Genomic DNA, 21,576 nt, shown 5'->3' with positions numbered 1-21,576 from the left:
TTCCCAGTGCATATGAAAGTTATGTTTACAATATACCATAGTCTATTAAGTATGTAATAGCATCAAGTCTAAGAAAAAATTGTACATACCTTAATTTAAAAATACTTTATTGCCCAAAACTTCTAACCATAATCTGAGCTTTGGGTAAGTCTTAATCTTCTTGCTGATGGAGGGTCTCACCTCAATGATGATGGCTGCTGACTGATCAGGGTAGTGGTTGCTGAAGGCTGGGGTGGCCACAGCCATTTCTTAAAATAAGGCAGTAATGAAGTTCGCTGCATCAATTGACTTTTCCTTTCATGAATGTCTCTGTTGCATGCAATGTTGTTAGTTAACATTTTACTCAGGGTAGAACTTCTTTCAAAATTGGAGTCAATCCTCTCAAACCTTGCCGCAGCTTATCAAATAGGTTTATGTGATATTCTAAATCCTTTGCTGCTTTTTCAACCATCTTCATGGCATCTTCATAAGGAGTAGATGTCATCTCAAGAAACCACTTTTTTTTTTTTTTAACCCATCCATAAGAAGCAACTCCTCATCTGTTACCATTTTTATCATGGGATTGCAGCCAGTTCAGTCGCATCTTCGAGGTCCATTTGTAATTCTAGTTCTCTTGCTATTTCTACCACAACTGCAGTTTCTTCCTCCACTCAAGTCCTGAACCCCTCAGAGTCATCCGTGAGGACTGGAATCAACTTCTTCCAAGAAACCCTGTTAATGTTGATATTTTGACCTCTTCCCATGAATCTAGAATGGTGAATCCCTTCCAGAAGTTTTTCCATTGACTTTGCCCAGATCCCTTAAAGGAATTGCAATCTATGGCAACCATAGCCTTACAAAGTGTATTTCTTAGATAATAAGACTTGAAAGTTTAAATTACTCCCTGACTCACAGGCTGCAAAATGGATGTTGTGCTAGCAGGCATGAAAACAACATTAATCTCACTGTATGTCTCCATCAGAGTTCTTGGGTGACCAGATGCATTGTCAATGAGCAGTATTATTTTGAAAGAATCTTTTTTTCTGAGGAGTAGGTCTCAACAGTGGGCTTAAAATATCCAGTAAACCATGTTATAAACAGAAGTGTTGTCATCTAGCTTTGTTGTTCCATTCATAGAGCACTGGCAACATAGACTTAATGTAATTCCAAAGGTCCAGGATTCTCAGAATGTTAAATGAGCTGGCTTCAACTTAAGCCAACAGCTGCATTAGCCTCTGACAAGAGAAACAACCTATTCTTTGAAGCCAGGCATTGACTTCTCCTTTCTGAAAATACCATAGATGGTATTTTCTTCCACAATGAGACTGGTTCATCTACACTGAAAATCTCTTGCTCAGGGCCCCTGGGTGGCTGAGTCAATTGAGTGTCTACCTTAGGCTCAGCTTGTGATCCCAGGGTCCTGGGACTGAGCCCTATGTCAGGCTCCCTGCTCAGTGGGAAGTCTGCTTCTTCCTCTCCCTCTGCTGCTCTCCCTGCTCATTCTCTCACTCTCTATCTCTCAAGTAAATAAATAAAATATTTTTTTTTAAAGTCTCTTGTTCAGTGTAGCTATCTTCATGAATTACCTTAGCCAGATCTTCTGGAGAACCTGCTACAGCTTCTACATCAGCACTTGTTACTTTGCCTTACACTTCTGTGTTATGGAGAAGGCTTCTTTCCTTCTTTTCTGAACCCTCAGGAACCAAACTGCTAAATTCCAACTCTTCTTCTATGGCTTCCACACCTCTCTCAGCCTTCATAGAATTAGAGATTTAGGGCCCTGCTCTAGATTAGGCTTTGGCTTAAGGGAATGTTGTGGCTGGTTTGATCTTCTATCCAGACCACTGAGAATTTCTCCATATTGGCAATAAGCCTGTTTTTCTTTCTTAGTATTCATGTGTTCACTGAATTAGCACTTACAATTTCCTTCAAGAAATTTTCGTTTACATTCACAAGTTGGCCAACTGTTTGGCACAAGAGGTCTATCTAATTTTTGGCCTATCTTGGCTTTTGACCTGCCTTCCTCACTGAGCTTAATCATTTCTAGCTTTTGATTTAAAGTGAGAAGCGTGTGACTCTTGCTTTCACTTGAACAATTAGAAGCCATTGTAGGGTTGTTAACTGGCCTGATTTCAATATTATTATATCTCAGAGAATAGGAAAGCCCAAGGAGAGGGAGTGAGGCAAGGAAATGGCTGGTTAGTGGAGCAGTCAAAACACACACCATATTTATCATTAAGTTTGTGGTCTAATATGGGTGTGGTTCATGACTCCCCCCAACAACTACAATAGTAACAAAGGTCAAAGACCACAGATCATAACAACAAATAATAATAATGAGAAAGTTTGAAATACTGCAAGAATTACAAAATGTGACACAGAAACATGATGTGAGCCAATGTTTTTGGAAAAATGATGCCAATAAACCTGCTCAACACAGGATTGCCACAAACCAATTGGTGACAATCACAGTATCTGTGAAGTGCAATAAAATAGGGTATGCCTATATACTTTTATGTCAATTACTACTTTTTTTGGTTAATGGAGATGAAATTTGTGACAAATTTATAATGAAGGAAATCTTGCTTTGCAATTGATCAATATCTTATGATAGGAGTAGAAAATGTATAATTAGAGGATATAGTTGTCACAATACTGTGACAATTCTTGGTGTCTATATCCCTGATATCCATTTTTCTCTTCTTCTTTACTAGCCAAATCCCAATTTTGTTCAGAGTGGCAATGTGACCACCTAAAAACAGCCATCTTCCCAGACTTCCACGTGGCCACACAGCACAGCTGCAAGTAACAAAATGCAAGCAAAAGTTTACAGCATAGTGTGCCCATTATTTTCTCAAAATGTCACTTAGTTGCACAATTTAAAAGGCCACAGAATTAACTGGAAGAACCCTTAGCCCTTTGCCCTTCTGTCTTTAATTCTTCTCCCCTTTGACCTCCTGAAACATGTATGATTGTTATAGATGATAGCATGATAAGCGGACATAAAAGAGATATCAAGATGTTATAAAAACTGTAATTCATATTCATTCACCAGAATTCACACCTTCAATAGTAGTTAATAAATGGCCTTACCATAAGTTAGAAAGTAACAGTGTACTGGAAAATCATGATAATAAACTATATTTGATAAGGGCAGACATAAAAATTATGTATTACATTGTTACTCACCAGAGAAACCCAAAACTTCCCTGGCTCAGAGTAAAATCCACAGAGAATGCAACAGGGAGTTGATGGAATAAAGATTTCAGGTAATGGCTCCTCTTCCTCTTCCTCCTCCTCCTCCTCTACTTGGAGTTCCTTTTCTCCATCTCCTCCCATCTCTGCTGCTAGCTGCTTCCTCCTTTCTTCCTTCTCCTTCTTCTTCAAATCCCTTAATGTCTTTCTCTTTTCTATTTCTATTAATCGCTTTTGCAAGAGACATTAAGATAGAAAAACAACTGTAAATCATTCATTTCCAGTATGGGGATGACAAAATGAAAGGAAGATTAGGGTTCTAGAAAAACTCACAGCTCTGATGTAAAATAATGTCATTTAAAAAATAATTACCAATTTGGGGATATATTTCATCATTAACATTTTTAAATCATTTCTGTATTACCCCCTACAATCCTAATTTTACAGAAATTATTTTCTCATTTTTTTCCTAACAGAAGAGCTAAATACAGTTTCTTCCAGTCTATCACCACCAACCCATGAATTATGTAGATCAAAATAAGCCCTGAGAAAAGTTGTTTCTATTTTTAGTAATACTCTTAGACCCCCTGCATCTTTCAGACCTTTCAAAAGCCACCTAACACTGGCATCCCTACCTCCCATCTTTTCCCTCTTTATTTCTTTTTTATCCCTCATAATTATCCAATTTATATGATCTCATCACATCAATCCCTCCTGAAAATCACATGGCAGGAAGGGTGACTGAACAGCCTCTTCCCAACAAAAGAAAGGAGACACAGTAATGAATGAAACCTCTATCCCCAAATGCTCTGAACTGCAGTGGGAATGGATAGTACTGAGAGATCAGGAACAGATATGTCTGCCTTGGGACACAGGGGGAAAAAAAAAAAAAAGGCAAGGTTTTAGGGGCGCCTGGGTGGCTCAGTGGGTTAAAGCCTCTGCCTTAGGCTCAGGTCATGATCCCAGGATCCTGGGATCGAGCCCCACATGGGGCTCTCTGCTCAGCAGGGAGCCTGCTTCCTCCTCTCTGCCTGCCTCTCTGCCTACTTGTGCTGTCTGTCAAATAATTTTTTTTTTAAAAGGCAAGGTTTAAAAGAGAAAGTAGTAAAAGAAGAAAGATCTATATGATCTGAAGAGAAACCAGAATATATCCAAAATCTATAAAGAACTTATCAAACTCTACACCCAAAGAACAAATCCAACCAAGAAATGGGCAGAAGACATGAACAGACATTTCTCCAAAGAAGACATCTGAATGGCCAACAGACGCATGGAAAAATGCTCAACATCACTTGGCGTCAGGGAAATACAAATGAAAACCACAATGAAATACACCTCACACTAGTCAGAATGGCTAAAATTAACAAGTCAGGAAATGACATATGTTGATGAGGATATAGAAAAAGGGGAACCCTCCTACACTGCTGGTGGGAAAGTAAGCTGGAGCAGTCATTCTGGAAAACAGTATGGAGGTTCCTCAGAAAGTTGAAATAGAGCTACCCTATGACCCAGAACTACTAGGTATTTACCCTAAAGATACAAATACAGTGATCCAAAGGGGCATCTGCACCCCAATGTTTATAGCTGCCAATGTCTACAATGGCCAAACTGTGGAAGGAGCCCAGATGTCTATCTTGACAGGTGAATAGATAAAGATGTGGTATGTATCTATACAATGGAATATTGCTCAGCCATCAAAAACTTAAATCTTGCCATTTGCAACAACATGGATGGAAATAGAGGGTATTATGCTAAGCAAAATAAGTCAGTCAGAGAAAGACAACTGTCATATGATCTCACTGAAATGTGGAATTTAAGACACAAAACAGAGGATCATAGGGGAAGAGAAGAAAAAATTAAATAAGATGAAACCAGAGAGGGAGGCAAACCATAAGAGACTCTTAATCATAGGAAACAAACTGAGGGTTGCTGGGGGATGGGGATATGGGATATCTAGGTGATGAACACTGGGGAGGCGATGTGTTATAATGAGTACCGGGTATAAGACTGATGAATCACAGACCTGTACCTCTGAAACAAATAATGCCTTATATATTAATTAATTGAATTTAAATAAAAAATAAATAAAATAGAGCAACTATTTTATTTATTATTTATAAATAAATAAAAGAGCAACTAGTATATAAAACAACCAGCCTTAGAACCCTGTCAAATTGCACGGAGATGCTGGAAATCTCTGCAGGACAGAAGGGCTCGCAAGTACCACAGTTTATGCTCCCCCTCCACCATAACAGTGTGAATGAGGGAAGCAAGATCTAGGCACCCTAACCAGCCTACCACATCAGTGAGCCCAAGGCACCTAGCCCCCATTAGCTCCAGCAATCTCACCAAGGAGGATCCAGAGAGGTATACACCAGGACACCCCTGGATAGCACTCACCACAGCTCCACCTGTTGCATCACAGTGACACAGGTGTGAAGGATCCCTGAACACTCCAGATCCACACCACATTTGCTTTAGACAGCTTTCTAGGAAACCCCCAATACAGAGTGCTCTGGAACCTCCTGGCCGATGCCTGCTTTGGCACCACTGTCCCACCAGAATGCCCCTGTAGATAGCACAGTCATCCCCCAAGCCTGGATCCTATTACTCCACAAGGGCAGCCCCTGTGCTGCATGCCCAGGGACCCCCAGCTTGTACCCACTCCACTTTCAGTTGTCCTACCAGGGCACCCTCAGTGTGGAATGCTCTTAAACAACCTGGCTTATACCCATTTCCACTTCAGCTGTCTTGATAAGGTGTCTTCTACATGGAAAGCCCAGGGATTCCCCAGCTTACACCCACTTCAGCTTCAGCTGGCCCAACCGGGCACTCCTGCATAGTATGTCCTTGGACACCCTGGCCTGTTCCGACCTGGCTTGTGACCCCATCAGGCCACTCCAGCTTGCACTGACTTCAACTTCAGCTTCAGCTGTCCTTCCAGGGCACCCTCTGCATAAAGAGCCCCAGGATCCTCCAAATCAGCACCCAGTTCCATTTTAGCTGTCCTGCCAGGATGTCCACTGCATGAAGAGGCCTGAGACTTCCCCACTTACACCCACTTCAGCTCCAGTCATCTCACCAGGTCAGACACAGCATGGAATGCCCTGAAACCCTCAACCTACACCATCTGCAGCTCCATCCAGACAGAGGAAACTGCCAACTATATATAGGGGAGACCATACACAAGACCATTTATTCAAATTTAGGAGAAGTAGCTGTCTTACCTAATTCATAGGAACAAACATGAAAGTCAAGAAAAATGGGGAGGCAGAGGAATACATTCCAAAAGAAAGAACAAGACAAAACCTCCAAAAAAGAACTAAATAAAAAGGAGATATACCATATGATTTAAAAAGAGTTTAACCAATGATCATAAAGATGCTCAGCTTGTTGGAGAAAAGAGTAAAAGAACACAGTAGGCCTTCAACAAAGAAAAAATATTTTTAAAAATCAGCAATGAAGAACACAATAACTGAAGTGAAGGGGGAAAAAAACCCCACTAGAGGATGCAGAAGAATGGATCAGTGATCTGGAACATGGGGTAATGGGAAGCATCCAAACTGAAAAACAGAAAAAAAAAAATCAGGATAAGTTAGGAGATCTCTTGACAACATCAAGCAAACAAATATTCACATTATAGAGGTTCCCGAAGGAGAAAAGAAAGGTGCAGAAAATTCATTTGAAGACATACTAGCTTTAAAACTTCACTAATCTGGGAAAAGAAACAGACATCCAGGTTTAGGAAGCATGGAAAGTTAAAAACAAGGTGAACCCATGATACGTAATTATTAAAATGTCAAAGGTTAAAGATAAAGAGATTTGTAGAAGTAGCAAGAAAGAAGCAAGAAGTTACATACAAGGGAAACCCCATAAGGCTATCAGTCAGTTTTTCAGCAGAAACTTTGAAGGCCAGAAGGAGTGGCATTATATATTCAAAGTGTTGAAAGGAAAAAACCTACAACCAAGAATACTCTACCTGGCAAGGTTATCATTCAGAATAAAAAGAGAAAGAGTTTCCCAACCAAAGAAAAATTAAAGGGATTTATCATCACTAAACTGGCCTTACAAAAATGTGAAAGGGATTTCTTTAAGTAGGAAAAAGAAAGCCATCATTAGAAGAAAATTATGAATTAAAAGATGTAAAATATGATGACATATACATAAAATATAAAAAGTACACCATAGGGAATATAGTCAGTGGTACTGTAATAGTGTTGTATGGTGACAGGTAGTAGCTACACTTGTGGTGAACACAGCATAATGTACAGTTTTGTTGAATCACTATGTTTTGTACCTGAAGCTGATATAACATTGTGTGTCTACTATACTGAAATAAGAATTTCTTCAAAGAACAAATGGTGGTGGGGGGAAGAAAAGGGAAAAAGAACTCATAATGAATCTCAATGGTCTTGAATTAAATTGAAATATCTTGGCTGGTATTTAACGAGCCCGAGTGTTGGTCATAGATTTCTGCCACATCCCTCCCACATACTGCATCCCTCTGTCTCAACATTCCAGTCTTCATTTTTTTAAAACACCAGAAATTCTTACAACTCTGCTTTCCCTCAGGATGTTATTCCAGCTCTTATTGCCTTCCTCTCCTTTTTCATACTCTCAAAATTCTTCTCATTTTTTTAAATACAAAATGTCCCCTCTATCTAGTCATCTTTGATCCCCTCTTACCCCTCCATCAAATTCATATTTGTTTCACTCCACACCCCTAAAATTATTTTCTTTGCACTGTGATTTTAATATCCATTCACTACGGCCTTCTAATATAGTCAGCTGCTTTCTACCAGCTTATAAGCTCATAAAGTAGGGTAAATGTCTTATTCTTCTTCATATTTCATCAGCACTTTTATACAATGGAATATTACTCAGCCATAAAAGAAGAATGAAATCTTGCCATTGCAATGATATGGATGGAGCTAGAGAATATTATACTAAGTGAAGTCAGTTAGAGAAAGACAAATTCCATATGATTTCACTCATATGTAGGGCTTGGAAACAAAACACATGATCATAGGGGGAAGTGAGAGGCAAACCAAGAAACAGACTTTTTTTTTTTCAGAGGGGTGTGCAAGGCAGAGGAAGAGGGAGAGAGGGAATCTTAAGCAAGCTCCACACCCAGCATGGAGCCTGGCACAGGGCTTGATCTCACAACCCTGAGATCATGACCTGAGCTAAAATTAAAAATGCTTAACTGACTGAGCCATCTGGGCACCCCCCCCCCCCCAAGAAACAGACTCCTAACTACAGAAAACAAACTGATGGTTACCAGAGGAAAGGAGATGGGGAATGGGTTAGGTAGAAAATAGGGATTAAGGAGGGCACTTGTGATGAGTACCAGGTGATGTATGAAAGTGTTGAATCACTATACTGTATACCTGAAACTAATATTACACTGTATGTTAACTGGAATTTAAATAAAAACTTCAAGGAAGAAAAGATATTTTAAATTCTAAGAAAAACATTGGGAAGGGTACGTGCTATGGTAAGTGCTGAGAAATGTGTAATCCTGATGATTCACAGACCTGTACCCCTGGGGCAAATAATACATTATATGTTAATAGAAATAATTTTTTAAATTTTCTAAGAAAAAAACATATTAGAAGATAATGCTTCAATGATATCCCATACCAGAATCTTAGACTTGACACTTGAGAAATTAAAACATTTTATGTCCATGTCTTTGATTTCATAGGAAACTACATCACGATTTTCCTCTTCCTCCTTTATGGTTGGAAGTGGAGTTTCAAGAACATAGCCATTCTCACAGATAATCAGTAAAGTACTGTCAGGCTGAAAAAGAAAGATTAACATACCATTCACATTTAGGTGAATTTTTAGAATAGTTCAAAAACATCATAAATCAGGAAAAAATGTAATTGCTATGTATACTAACCATTTTTTTAAAAATTGTTTTAAAGATTTTCATTTATTTATTTGACACAGAGAGAGAGAGAGCCCACAAGCAGGGGGAGCTGCAGGCAGAGGGAGAGGAAGAAGCAGGGTCTCCGCTGAGCAGACAGCCTGATGCAGGGCTCAATCCCAGGACCCTGGGATCATGACCTGAGCAGAAGGCAGACACTTAACTGACTGAGCCACCCAGGTACCCCTATATTAACAATTTTTTAAATCCTTAATCCCTCACTGCACTAATAATTCATCTTATTAATCACTATACATAATCATTAATAAGCTAAGTGTTAACATTAGATTTAGATTTGTTTTTCCTTTACAGATGTCATAATATATTTTCTGAGCCAAAAATGCAGCTGTGAAGTATGTTAGTCCAAAAAGCAGAATATTAAAATCAGGTTATCATTCAGAATAAAGGGAGAAGGAAAACCTGCAGTGTGTGCATGGTATATCGAGTCTGAGCAGCCTTTGGTGGATCATTCTCTATCTGCCCGAGTTCATTAAATGTGGATGTTCCCAAGGTTTTTGTCCTCTTCCCTCTTCTCTCACTCCATAAGCATTCCCTGGGAAATCTTATAACTAACATAAGGCTTCATTACCACTCACACACCATTAGATTCCAAATTAATTCATCTCTCTAGGCCAGACCATTCTCTTTTTTTTTAGATTTTATTTATTTATTTGACAGAGATCACAAATAGGCAGACAGGCAGGCAGAGAGAGGCAGGGGAAGCAGGGTCCCCGCTGAGCAGAGAGCCTGATGCGGGGCTCGATTGCAGGACCATGGGATCATGACCTGAGCCAAAGGAAGAGGTCTTAACTCACTGAGCCACCCAGGTGCCCCCAGACCATTCTCTTGATCTCCCCAAATCACATATCTTACCATGTCTGCAAAGTCCCCATCTCGATATTCTATAGACACATTATTCAAAATGTTTCTTCATTCAGTCATTTCATTCTATAATTATTATGTATCTACTATGCATTTGGCATTTCGTGGGATGCTAAGGGTAAAATTATAAAAGAAAGATATAGCATCTGGCACTATGGAGCTTACCTCCAACAAGACAGCTTGTCATTTAACAAATCATATAAATAAATGTAAATTATAACCATGACAAGAGTTGCAGAGGTGCCACAAGAGCAAAGGAAGCTGTGCAAGGCTTCCTGAGAAGGTGGTATCTAAGCTTCAAGGTGAAGGGGGAGAAGAATTACACAGTAAGTTAGGGGAAGGTTTGAGAGAGTACGCTTTACAAAGCAAATACCATGTGTAAATATCCTGTGGCACGTTTGGGCTTACAAGGAAGTTATGGACTTGGATGGCAACACCCAGGTCAAGAAAACAGAGTGAAAGAGAGATTGGAACAGAGCTATAGGGAAACAATACTCAGTAATTGGGTGAGGAAGACCGAAAAGGAAGGGCAAGATGTAGAACGGGGAACCAGGAGAGCATAAGGTAACAAAAGTTAAAGGGAAATGGTAATTCAGAGAATGTAAGGGTCAATAGAATCAAAGGAAGTAAGAGGTCAAGAAAAATGAGAACTGAAAATGTTAAGTGGACATCACTGGTTCCTTTACAGGAGGTGACTTGGTAGAATGATGAGACTAGATATTAGTCAAGAGCCCACAGGAATAATCAATCCTCTTGGAAAAGTCAGGAGGAGAAAGATGGGGCAGTAACTAGAGGAGAATGGAAGGTTGAAGAATTATTTTTTGTTTATGGAAGATACTCAAACACATTTAAATACCAATGGAAATGACCCAGTAAACAGGTGAGGTTAAATTTATGACAAGAGAAAATAAGTAGTATGAAATCTTGAAAAAATTGGAAAACAGTATAATCCAAAGGAGGTGGCAGAACTGCCCTCGAATGGGAACAGAGAGGGCATCTCTATTATAAAAAAGGAAAGATGGCAGGTGGATGCACAGATAACAGGATTTTATGTAGTGGGTAGTGGGAAGGTAAGGGATTCTTCTGCAACTTTTCCTCCTAACAACAAATTGCCAACAGTTTGCATGAGACCGAGAGGTCAAACAGAATGCTGTGTTCTAGAGCTTTAGACATTCTTGAAGAGAAGAGGAGACAAAAGTTGAAGTTCAAAGTTCCAAAAACAATTAGGACTTGAGGGGACATGATCCCAGAGAAAGGGGAATGCAGAAAAGTGAACCTGACATTCTGCTGGGTCTTTGCCTTAAAAGCATTTACATGACTCTAAATTGTGTGGGAACAGAGTTTATTCATTTCCTTCAAATGTTCCATTAGTTTTTACTTCATCTATTTGAATGCTATTTACTCTTATGTATAGTATTGTGCTTTCATCTAGGATATCAAAGAGGAAGCAGGGATGTTTAGAATGCAAATCAAAGAAGTTTGGTGAACCAGTGAAGGGCAGGGTGGTTAGAGGTAGGGAAAAGCCCAGAATTTTCAGGATTTTCTGGTTAGCAACAGAGAGGACAGCGGTCCCAGAATAATGCAGGCAAAAGAACATATCTTAGAGAAGCTCTTGTGTTTCATTCAAACAGCTCAAGGTTATCCCCAGAAATTCAAAATTCTACCCCAGAAATTCTGTTAATTCTACCTCCTACATAGCTCTTGTCCGCAGTCTTTCATACACTGGTCAAGTGTCAGGAACATAGCTCCCCAATAGATCCACCCGCCTCTCATCTGCTTCTCCCACGCCTCAATGCTGCCCAGAGTGATCATGGTAGTGACCGCGGCAGTCAGAATGAGTCTGTGTGTACATGTGGTACATCTTTATTGGAAACACAAATTATAAATAGCGGACAGAAGTATAATGCATTCACTGGGGCACCTGGGTGGCTCAGTGGGTTAAAGCCTCTGCCTTGGGCTCAGGTTAGGGTCCTGGCATAGAGCCCCACATTGGGCTCTCTGCTCAGCGGGGACACTGCTTCCTCCTCTCTCTCTGCCTGCTTCTCTGCCTACTTGTGATCTGTCTGTCAAATAAATAAATAAAATCTTAAAAAAAAAAAAAAAGAAGTATAATGCATTCAAGAAGCAGGAGGTCTGACCATTAAGAACTGGTAGAAACTAACAGCCATGGCTAATCGGATAACTGAAGTATGCAGTGTATCAGTTACATATGGTAATTTCCTTTTTCTCCATCTTTATTGAAACATAACTGAAATATAATACTGTATAAGTTTAAAGTGTACTATGTGATGGTTTGATACATGTGTACATTGTGAAATGAGGGTAATTTGCTTTGACATTAGTAATTCCCAATTACAAGAAATACAAGCACTAATCAGCAGCACAGCCTGAAATAACTTTAGAATTATGTTGGGGGTTTTGGTCTCTTATGCCATTAAAAAAAATTTAGCTTCTTATCTCAAAATAATTATTGATTCACAGGAAGTTACCAAGATAATATAGAAAGGAATCATGAACCCTTCCCCCAGTTTCTCCCATTGGTTACCTCTTATGCAACAATATCAAAACCAGGAAATTGACATTAATACAGAACATGTATATAATTCTATGTCATTTTATCACATCTGTAGATTCATGGAACCATTCACAGTAATCAAGATGCAAAACTACCTCATTACCATTAGGATCTTCAAAATGTCCCTTTGTAGTCATACCCACCTCCTTCCCACCCACCATTTCTAACCTTTTTGGGTTTTTGACTTTGAAAATAGAGAAATTATTAAAGGATGCACATAATATCACATGTTGTGTTCATGCTTTAAAACCCAGGTCCCTTTGCAGCTTTCATTTCCTTCTCCTAAATCACCAGCACCCACCTTCTCTCCAACTACACATATTCCACCATTTCCTCAAAATTAAGGTAGAATAATATAAAATAACAACTTATGTTAACTTATCCCCTTCTTGGTATTTCTCTGCTCTATACTCATAGCACATATTGTCTATACCACTGATATTTTAGTCACCATTTCCCTTGTGAAACCTTGTATTGTTCAGTGATAGTTATTTAACTTCTAAAATAGGCACATTTTTTCTCTTTCAGAAGAGATTGCTTTGTACTGCTTATTGACTCCATCGTCCGTGCCTAGCAAAGATGAAAACAATGAATATTTTTTTAAAAAGCTTTTTCTAGATACTATATTGTTGTAGCCCTTTTCTTTAGACAAGTTCAAGGTAGATTAATAGCTGTTACTTCAATAATTCTGACTACTTCCATACAGTTCAACCAGTATTATTATCCTAGAATCCAGGACAGCACCTGGTTTAGAAATTAAATCAACATTCAGATGACGGAATTATCTAATGCTCAAACTTAGGGAAATAAGAGGCATTAAATAAGGTCAGTAACCAATCTTGAATCACCAATTGTTGTTAGGAAAAGAGTCAGTGGAAGATTCAAAGAGAAAATAGAGGTGGAAAGGGGGCAGAAGCAAAGAGATAAAGATGAGGGCAAGGACATTCAGACCTTGGAACTGAACTTTTGAATGTCAAAAGGACAGATAGACCCAAGTCAACACATTCTGACATGTGCATCTCAATAAAGTCACCAGTGTTAAAGCAAAGCCTGATATAACCCAAAGTTTTGGGAGGGGAATCATGACCAACAATTTAGAGAATGGAAGAGAGAAGAGGTAATGAGTGTGATGTGGAACTCCTCAGTAATGCTCTACTAACCAAGCTAAGAGCATCCCTGGCCCCTCACTGCAGGACCCAGGAATGTGGCTAATAATTCCACCTGTTGTTCTCTATCTTCCAGATCACTTCATTATGCTATAATTGAGATTTAAACACAAAGACAAATACTAATTACTTACATGGGAGTTCGAAGACCATACTAACTGGCGAACAGGTCCAGGAGTAGTAATATACCCTATTGGCTTATAATCTTTTTCTACCTCAAAGAAGAAGACGGTTTGATCTTTACTCTGAGAAAAAGAGAAATACCCAAGAAATATGGGGTTTTAAAAAAATCTATTCCATAGAGTACAGAGTAGCACTTACTAGCTATAGTATATCCTCTATATAACTATACCCACAATAATCATATTTCCCAGATTATTCTGGGGAAAATCTTATTTCAAATATTTGCTTCATTTCCCCCATAAGAACATTTGACAAACCAAGTGTTTCAGGATGTGTTTCCAAAAGAATGATCACTCTACCTTACCTATACATAGATTAACTCAAAAAATTCCACAAAGCATATGCTCACTTATTAATGCATTAAAAAGGTACAAGGTTATTCTCATCACTTATGGCAATTCCGTTTAAGAACATACCTATGTGATAAAATATTAGTTATACAAAACATAGAATCATAACTCCCAGTTGAAAACTTCTATTCATTTAAAATAAGCATTAGAACTCAATTTATAAGAAAATTTTGAAATGTCATGCACAGACTATACTAAAAGAATATGGACATAAAGAAACAAACTGTGGGTTTTTCTCTAAAATGTACATCAGCAAATAAGTTATCATCAAGTAGAAAGACAAATAAAATAAGTTTAACCATGAAAGCTCAATAAGAAACAAAAAGAAATCTACGACTTACCCCTGTAGCTAGAATTTCTCCATCACGTTCATAAGCTAAGGCAGTGACACGAGCAGTATGGGGTTTGAAAACCTGTTTCAAATTAATATCTGCATCAGAAATTTTCTTCCGTCCTGCAAAAATTGTGAGTCCTTTTGGATCATAAAGTTCAAGAATTCGAACCACCCCATCTTCGAATCCTGCAATAATCTGTGCTCCGGTGTAGCTTACCTTGGATAAAAATTAAATGCAACATATATGAAATTAGTTGATTAAGAAAGTTGTACCATGTAACAGATAACTCTGTATTTTATTTAGCCAAGTAATTTAACATGGACTGCTCGTTGGTTAGTCCTTATACAACTTTCTGGTAACTCCATCTATTCTAGTTCTTTATCACTGCTGCTGATGAGATGGGTAGACAATGGCAATTCAAACACTCAAGAAGCAAATGCTGGTGTAGTAGCTTGTCTACCATGTGCCAGGCACCCATCACTGGCAACTCAAGGGTGAGCATAAACAGTTTGTCCTCGGTTTCACAGAATTTATGGTCTAGGCGGAGGACAGACATTAATCATGCAGATGAGTATAAACTTATGAACAGAAATAAATGCTAAAGGAAAGACACAATCTCTGAGGGCATATAACAAAGAAAGCTTAGCTATACCAAGGAAGAGATGGTGGAGCTGAGACCAGAAAGATGCCCAAAAATTAAGTTCAGGGAGATGGGAGAAGCATGCCTGGGAGAGGATATAGCTTGTGGAAAGGTCATGTGGCAGAAAAGAAGCTAAAGAGAGAGATAAGCAAGGCCCGGGTCACAAAGTGGCTTACATGTCACATTAAGGATAGTCTTCATCCCAAGAGAAGTGAAAAGCCATTGAAAGGTTTTTAGTTGGGGGTTTGGGTATGTTGTGTGCATGTGTATGCATGTATGTGTATGTGTGTGTGTATAGAGGGTGACATGATTAGATTTGCTATTTTGGAAAAGCCATCTTAGCTTCATTGTGCAAAACAGAACTGAGATGGCCTAGACAGGATGCAGGGAGACCTTTGGCAAGACCTGTAAAGCAATGGCTGCCTTTCTCCAGGAGAGTGATTGTGGTCACTTGGTCTAAGATGGTGTCATGGAGAGGAAGGATATAGGCATAGTTTAGAGAAATAATGACCCTATTTGGTGATGACTGAATACAGGGGAGGAGGGCAGAGGGAGGTGTCAAGGATGACTGAGACATTTACTGAGATAGGAAACAGTGGAAGGGAGTCAAGTGTCTATGTGGTTTGTTGTTGCTATCATTGTTTTGGAGGGCAGCAGAATATCTAGTCTTGTTTGTGTTGGGTTTGAGGTCCCCTGGAGATCTCAAAATGAGGAAAGCACATAGCCTGCAGCTCAGAGAAGTCTGGGCTGGAGAAAAAAATCTAGCAGTGTCCCAATATACTGCTGTCTTGGGAGGCATTCAGGAAAAAGGCAAGAGCCCTGAGATTCTTTAGAGCAGAGTGATCATCACTAAGACCAGGCAGTTATGAGAGTCTTGGTAATAAGAAAAAACTGTATTCCATCCAACTCCAGTTGAATGTTGTTCATTAGTAAATATTTGCTATGTGTCTAAATGTACTTTGGAGGCTCTAGAGGTTGAAAGCAGAATAGAGTGTAATTGTTACCCATGAAGAACAGTCTGGTGGAAAAGAGACAATAAAGCAATTCATCTTAGCACATTGTGTAAAGGTTCATAAAATTAGTATATACATAGTCCTTTAAAACAAAAATCACAGAGGAAGGAGTGCCTAGCTCTACCTGAATGAAGGTAGGGTCACAGAGGGCTATGCAGAGAGGATGTCTGACCTGAGCTGAGTCATAAAGATATGGAGTTTTCTAGAGAAGCAAAAGGATCTAAAGATGAGGCATTTAATTCTAGCATGATATCCAATGATCAGTACTTGGATAGGAGGCTGAAAAAGGAAACATTCTATGGACATTGCACAGCCATCTGTATAAATGATTTAATTATATGGCTATAATTGAAATACTTCAGGTAAGAGTGTAAATGAAGCGGGATGAAGAGTCAGCCTGGTTTGGTAAAACAAACACTCTGTGGTTTCTCCTTATTCTAACCATTTCATTGTTCTGCCTCTAATCCCAGGCCTGAGTTCTACTTCTGGTCTTGATTCCATACATTTCCACATTTATTTTGGTCCTGGAACAATTTCTCTTTGATTTCAACCCAAAACAGTAAGGATAAAACATTCCTCAAATACTCCCATGACATTTTAAAAACTTGGCAGCAAATTCTTTGGCATGTCCCCCATAAAGAGATGCCATATAGGTCCCTCCCCTCCTTGAATCTGGGTGGGCCTTGTGACTGCTTCACTCAGGTGAGTACAGTACAACTGATATTATATGACTTCCAAGTCTGGTTCTAAAAAGCCCACAGTATCTGCCTGTTTATTGGAACACTAGATCTTAGAGCCCTGAGTTGCCATTTAAGAAATATGTGCCTACCCTGAGGCCACCACGCTGTGATGAAGCAGAAGCCCCATGAAGAAGCTATTGGGTAGGCACTCCTATTGACAGCCTAGCTTAGCCCAGTCTTGAGCCCAGGTGCCAGACTGATGATAAGAAGGCTTTACATGATTCCAGGCCCCAGACACATTGAAGCAGAGACAATCCACTACTGTTGTCACTGGTCTGATTTCCCAATCCAGACAGTATATGAGCAAAATAAAAAGATTGCTGTTTTATGCCACTACATTTTGCAGTAGTTCGGTACATAGCAATAGATAACTAGGACAACTTCCTATCTGCCTAAATTTTTTTCCATAGGCCTTATTATCCAACATATCACATACGTTACTTATTTTTCTTTATTGTCCATTTCTGCCTCCTCTCTCCCACTAAAGTGTAAGATGCATGTAGGCAAGTATTTTTGTCTTTCTGTTCATTGCTATATTCCCAGAAGCTAGACCAAGACCCAGCACCTTGCAGGCAGGCTGGGAATATAAAGAGAAGAAATGAAATCATAGTCAGCTAGATGATAGATACACAAAATTCTGTTGAGTAATTATTTTATAACATGAAATGATTACTAACTTGCAAGTGGCATAAAAATGGATTTTTATTAAAACAGGACCCAAACCACAAAAGCAAGGTGATATGATTTCTATCAAATTATGAATGAGTGAATAAACTAAGTTAAAAGTTTTATTTTTCTCCAAAATCCAGAGTCATAAAATAGATTTCTAAGAAATAACACTGACACACCATATTTACCAATACATTCCAGCAGAAGTTTGTTATCATTAACTCACCAATTGGGGTACCCAAGCAAGGGCAGTACCTCCCTGTTTGAATTTCATCTGAGCCAAAGGAGTTTTGCTAGCAAAATCATAGATTCGAACAGAGCCTACAGAAAGACAGTTTTAAAAGAAACAAATTATATATATGTCATCTTTTAAAATAACCTTGGCTCACTTAACATTTTAAGCATTATAACAAGAAATTTCATACATAAATAAACTAATAATCTAATATGTGTTCTTTAGTCAAAAATTTACATGAATACCCTCAACCAGGTAATTTGTAATCATGGATAATAAAGCAAACAACTGATGACTGACTGATGGATTAATTTCACCTTGCATAACCCACAAAGATTCACCACGCATCAAGGAAGGAGGAAGGTTAAAAAAAAAAAAAAAAAAAAAAAGGAAAGGCATGAATGTGGATAATACCAAAATGAATGGCATTTTTGTAACTTACCATATCCTTAATCTTTCACAATAACCAAGGCTGATATACTTTAGTTCCTCTCTCCTCCACAAAAACTCACTTCACTAGCATCAAGAGGCTTACCTTTTGGAAAAGTTCTCAAATGCTTTTCATCAGACACATATAAAATTTGGGGTGGAAAACAAAACAAAAAAGACCAGAGGTATTTTCATTTGGAGTTCCTACTCACAATCCAAGGCAGTAGTGGCCATGAGGTAAGTGAGGGGAGACACTGCCAAGGCTTCAACAGCTCCAGAATGGAAGGAGAAGAGGCAGTCTGGATCTTGAGTCTGATAATAAAAAGAAATCTCATTAGATCTTAAAGAAAAGTTAACATCAAATTAAGGTCAAGTTTTTAAATATATATATAAATAGAACCCTATAACACATGTGTGATTTTATCTGAATAGAAATTTTTAAAAGCATAATAGGTTGGGACACCTGGGCGTCTCAGTCAGTTAAGCATCTGACCCTTAGTTTCTGCTCAGGTCATGATCTCAGGGTGGGGAGATCAAGTCCCATGTCAGGCTCCATGCTCAGCAGGGAGTCTACTTGAGATTTTCTCTCTCCCTCTCCCCTTGTCCCTCCCATCTCTAAAATAATAAATAAATCTTTTTAAAAAACAAAAGCATAAAAGGCTAGAAAGAGTTCTGGACTTTGGAATTAGGAGAAACAGTACTGGCTTCGCACTTGAAGGCTTTCCATTTCCTCACCAGTAAAATGAGGTGATGGCAACTGTCCACCCATTCATCAGGGTAGCTATGAGGGATGCAGAAGATAATATAAATGAGGGGCGCCTGGGTGGCTCAGTGGATTGGGCCGCTGCCTTCGGCTCAGGTCATGATCTCGGGGTCCTGGGATCGAGCCCCGCATCGGGTTCTCTGCTCCGCGGGGAGCCTGCTTCCTCCTCTCTCTCTGCCTGCCTCTCTGCCTACTTGTGATCTCTCTCTCTGTTAAATAAATAAAATAAAATCTTAAAAAAAATAATATAAATGAAAATACCATAAGTTTATGACAACTGTAAAGCACTGGATAACATGAGGCACTATCATTGCCACTTTTCTAGGAAAGTTTGCTGAGATAGTTCATTTTTTAAATAAAATCAGAGAGAGAGAGAGAGAATAAATTCTCAGGACTAGGACATGTTGGACAAGTTTTTGATGGGAACAATGATCAAATATAGAGAAAGATAAAATATTTTTAAAAGAAGAATAACAGATTTTTGTTATAAGAATTAGGGGGAAAAATAGACAACTTACAATATTTGAAAAACTAAGGTCAAGCTTCCATATGGCTCCATTGGCATCCTAAAAAATTAAATAACCAATAATAGTTCATCATTTTTAACTCTTATCAAATGAAAAGAATTTTCTTCTAGTTAAAGAACAAACAATAATATCAAAACCTTACATATGTTTTAAAGTGTGACTGAAATTTAACAAAAGCAATTGCTATATATCTTAGAACACACAATAAAGGAAACATTTTCATAATACATATATAGTCAGTTTAATATAATAAAAATGCTAATTGGTTTTTTGTGAAAAATACAAGTTAACTAAATACCAAAATTCAGGTAGTCTTCATTGACTTATCAATAATAGTCTTACTTATAATAGTATAATAGTAGTCCTACTTATCAATAGTAGTCTTACTTAATAGTAAAATGGACTTATAGTGACAATAAATTATGTTATGATTTTAATTTTTTGTCTAGGTAACTTTAAAGAGCCAAGAGAAAAGAACACAACTTACCTGCGCCAACCAAAAATTACTTCCAATCTCGTTCATTTTTATCATAGAGAAGAGTTTGACATTCTTGCCTACTTGAAGTTCATTAATGGGCTCGATCTCTAACAATCCAGTATCATCAATAGAATCAGCAGTGTCTACTGTCTCAAAATCCCAGATCTTATAAATAAGAAAATACTTTAATCAATGAGCAGTTTCTGAATTTATATTTTCTATAAGAGGCTCTGATTGATGGCAGAGGAGTAGGAGACCTTAGTTTCATCTGGTCCCAGGAATTCAGCTAGGTAGCTATCAAATCACTCTGAACATCCATGAACTCAACTGGAGATATAAAAAAAGAATAGCTGCAACCCTACAAATAGAACAGTGACCATTTCCTTCAAGGTAGAAGGTGTGGAGAAGTGAATCCAAGACGACATATGGGAGGACAGACCATGGGGTGGGGGAGGAATCTTCCATAAGCCAGCTACCAGAAAGTGATATAGCAGCACAGCACAAAATCAGAACTTTTAGACATCTACTCCTGTGAGGGATGTCCTGCCTGAAAGGTGATCAGGTGGTAAAACAGGCAGAATCTTAGCTGGGACAGTATGGTCTCAGAATCCCCAAGGTCACAGGAAGACCTGTGGTGCCTGAGAGCTACAGAGCTCCTGCCTAGGAGTGAGGAAGTGAGGAAGCCAGCTCCTATCATTGAGCCCAGGAGAGGGCTCTCAGCTCAGGGTTGCCATAAACCATGAACTGTGGCACAGTCATTCCACTGCTCTCTGAATAGGAGCCCAAAAAGTGGCAGAACTGGGGAGACCCCTCTTCCTCCCCGAGGAAGAGTGGCATGGGGGTGTGCCAGAGAGGTTGCAGGGTTTAGAGACTCAAAACAGGGTTGCATGCCTGAGGTTGAAATGCTCGATCACTGGCTAAGTGAGCACAGAGTGTGGATGGAGACCAAGGAGATGGGAGTGATGGACTGCGTTTCTCTGAGGGTTCACTGAGGAGTGGGGCTCCAAGCTCTAGGCTCTGGGGCTGGAGTTTGGGAGGCCGCCATATTCATTCTCATCCTCTAAAGCTGTGTGGAAAGTCTTCAGGAACAAAAGCCACATAGAGCAATCCTCGGGAGCTGCTTACTTAGCCTGGCCCCTGCCATAGGCAGTGAAATTTAGCCTGGGGCAAAGACACCTGAGAATCAGCAAAACAGGATCTTCCCCAGAAGATCAGCAAGAACGTCCAGTTAAGAACAAGTTCACTGATTGTAGGGAACTGCAAAATTCCAGTGCTAGGGGAAAATAGTCTATAGAATTCATGGGGGTTTTGCCCATGATTATTTAGTCTTTCATTTTTAATTTTTTTCTCTTTCCCCTTTCAACCAATTTCTTATTTTATCAACTCTTTTTTAAAAAATCTTTTTAATTTTCATTTTTATAGTAACATTCTATCTTTTCACTGTATTTAATTTTAATTTTTGCATACATATAATTTTATCTT

At 38.9% G+C, this 21,576-nt stretch overlaps 1 protein-coding gene across 1 annotated transcript in view; it reads right to left on the bottom strand.

Moving 5' to 3' along the window:
* The window catches only part of CFAP44 (cilia and flagella associated protein 44), a 147,997-nt gene that overhangs the window by 91,117 nt on the left and 35,304 nt on the right, over positions 1 to 21,576 (bottom strand). Inside the window, exons 10-17 of the mRNA XM_046001509.1 lie at positions 20,104 to 20,259; positions 19,608 to 19,655; positions 18,539 to 18,638; positions 17,889 to 17,983; positions 14,607 to 14,816; positions 13,867 to 13,977; positions 8,818 to 8,979; positions 3,169 to 3,405 (exon numbers count right to left, since the gene is read on the bottom strand). Coding sequence (XP_045857465.1) covers positions 3,169 to 3,405; positions 8,818 to 8,979; positions 13,867 to 13,977; positions 14,607 to 14,816; positions 17,889 to 17,983; positions 18,539 to 18,638; positions 19,608 to 19,655; positions 20,104 to 20,259 — 1,119 coding nt within the window. The remainder of the gene's footprint in view (positions 1 to 3,168; positions 3,406 to 8,817; positions 8,980 to 13,866; positions 13,978 to 14,606; positions 14,817 to 17,888; positions 17,984 to 18,538; positions 18,639 to 19,607; positions 19,656 to 20,103; positions 20,260 to 21,576) is intronic.

Source organism: Meles meles, chromosome 4 (assembly GCF_922984935.1).
Source record: "Meles meles chromosome 4, mMelMel3.1 paternal haplotype, whole genome shotgun sequence".
NCBI lineage: Eukaryota > Metazoa > Chordata > Mammalia > Carnivora > Mustelidae > Meles > Meles meles.
The sequence above is the reverse complement of the archived record's forward strand: the minus strand, read 5'-3'. Positions and strand labels throughout refer to the sequence as shown.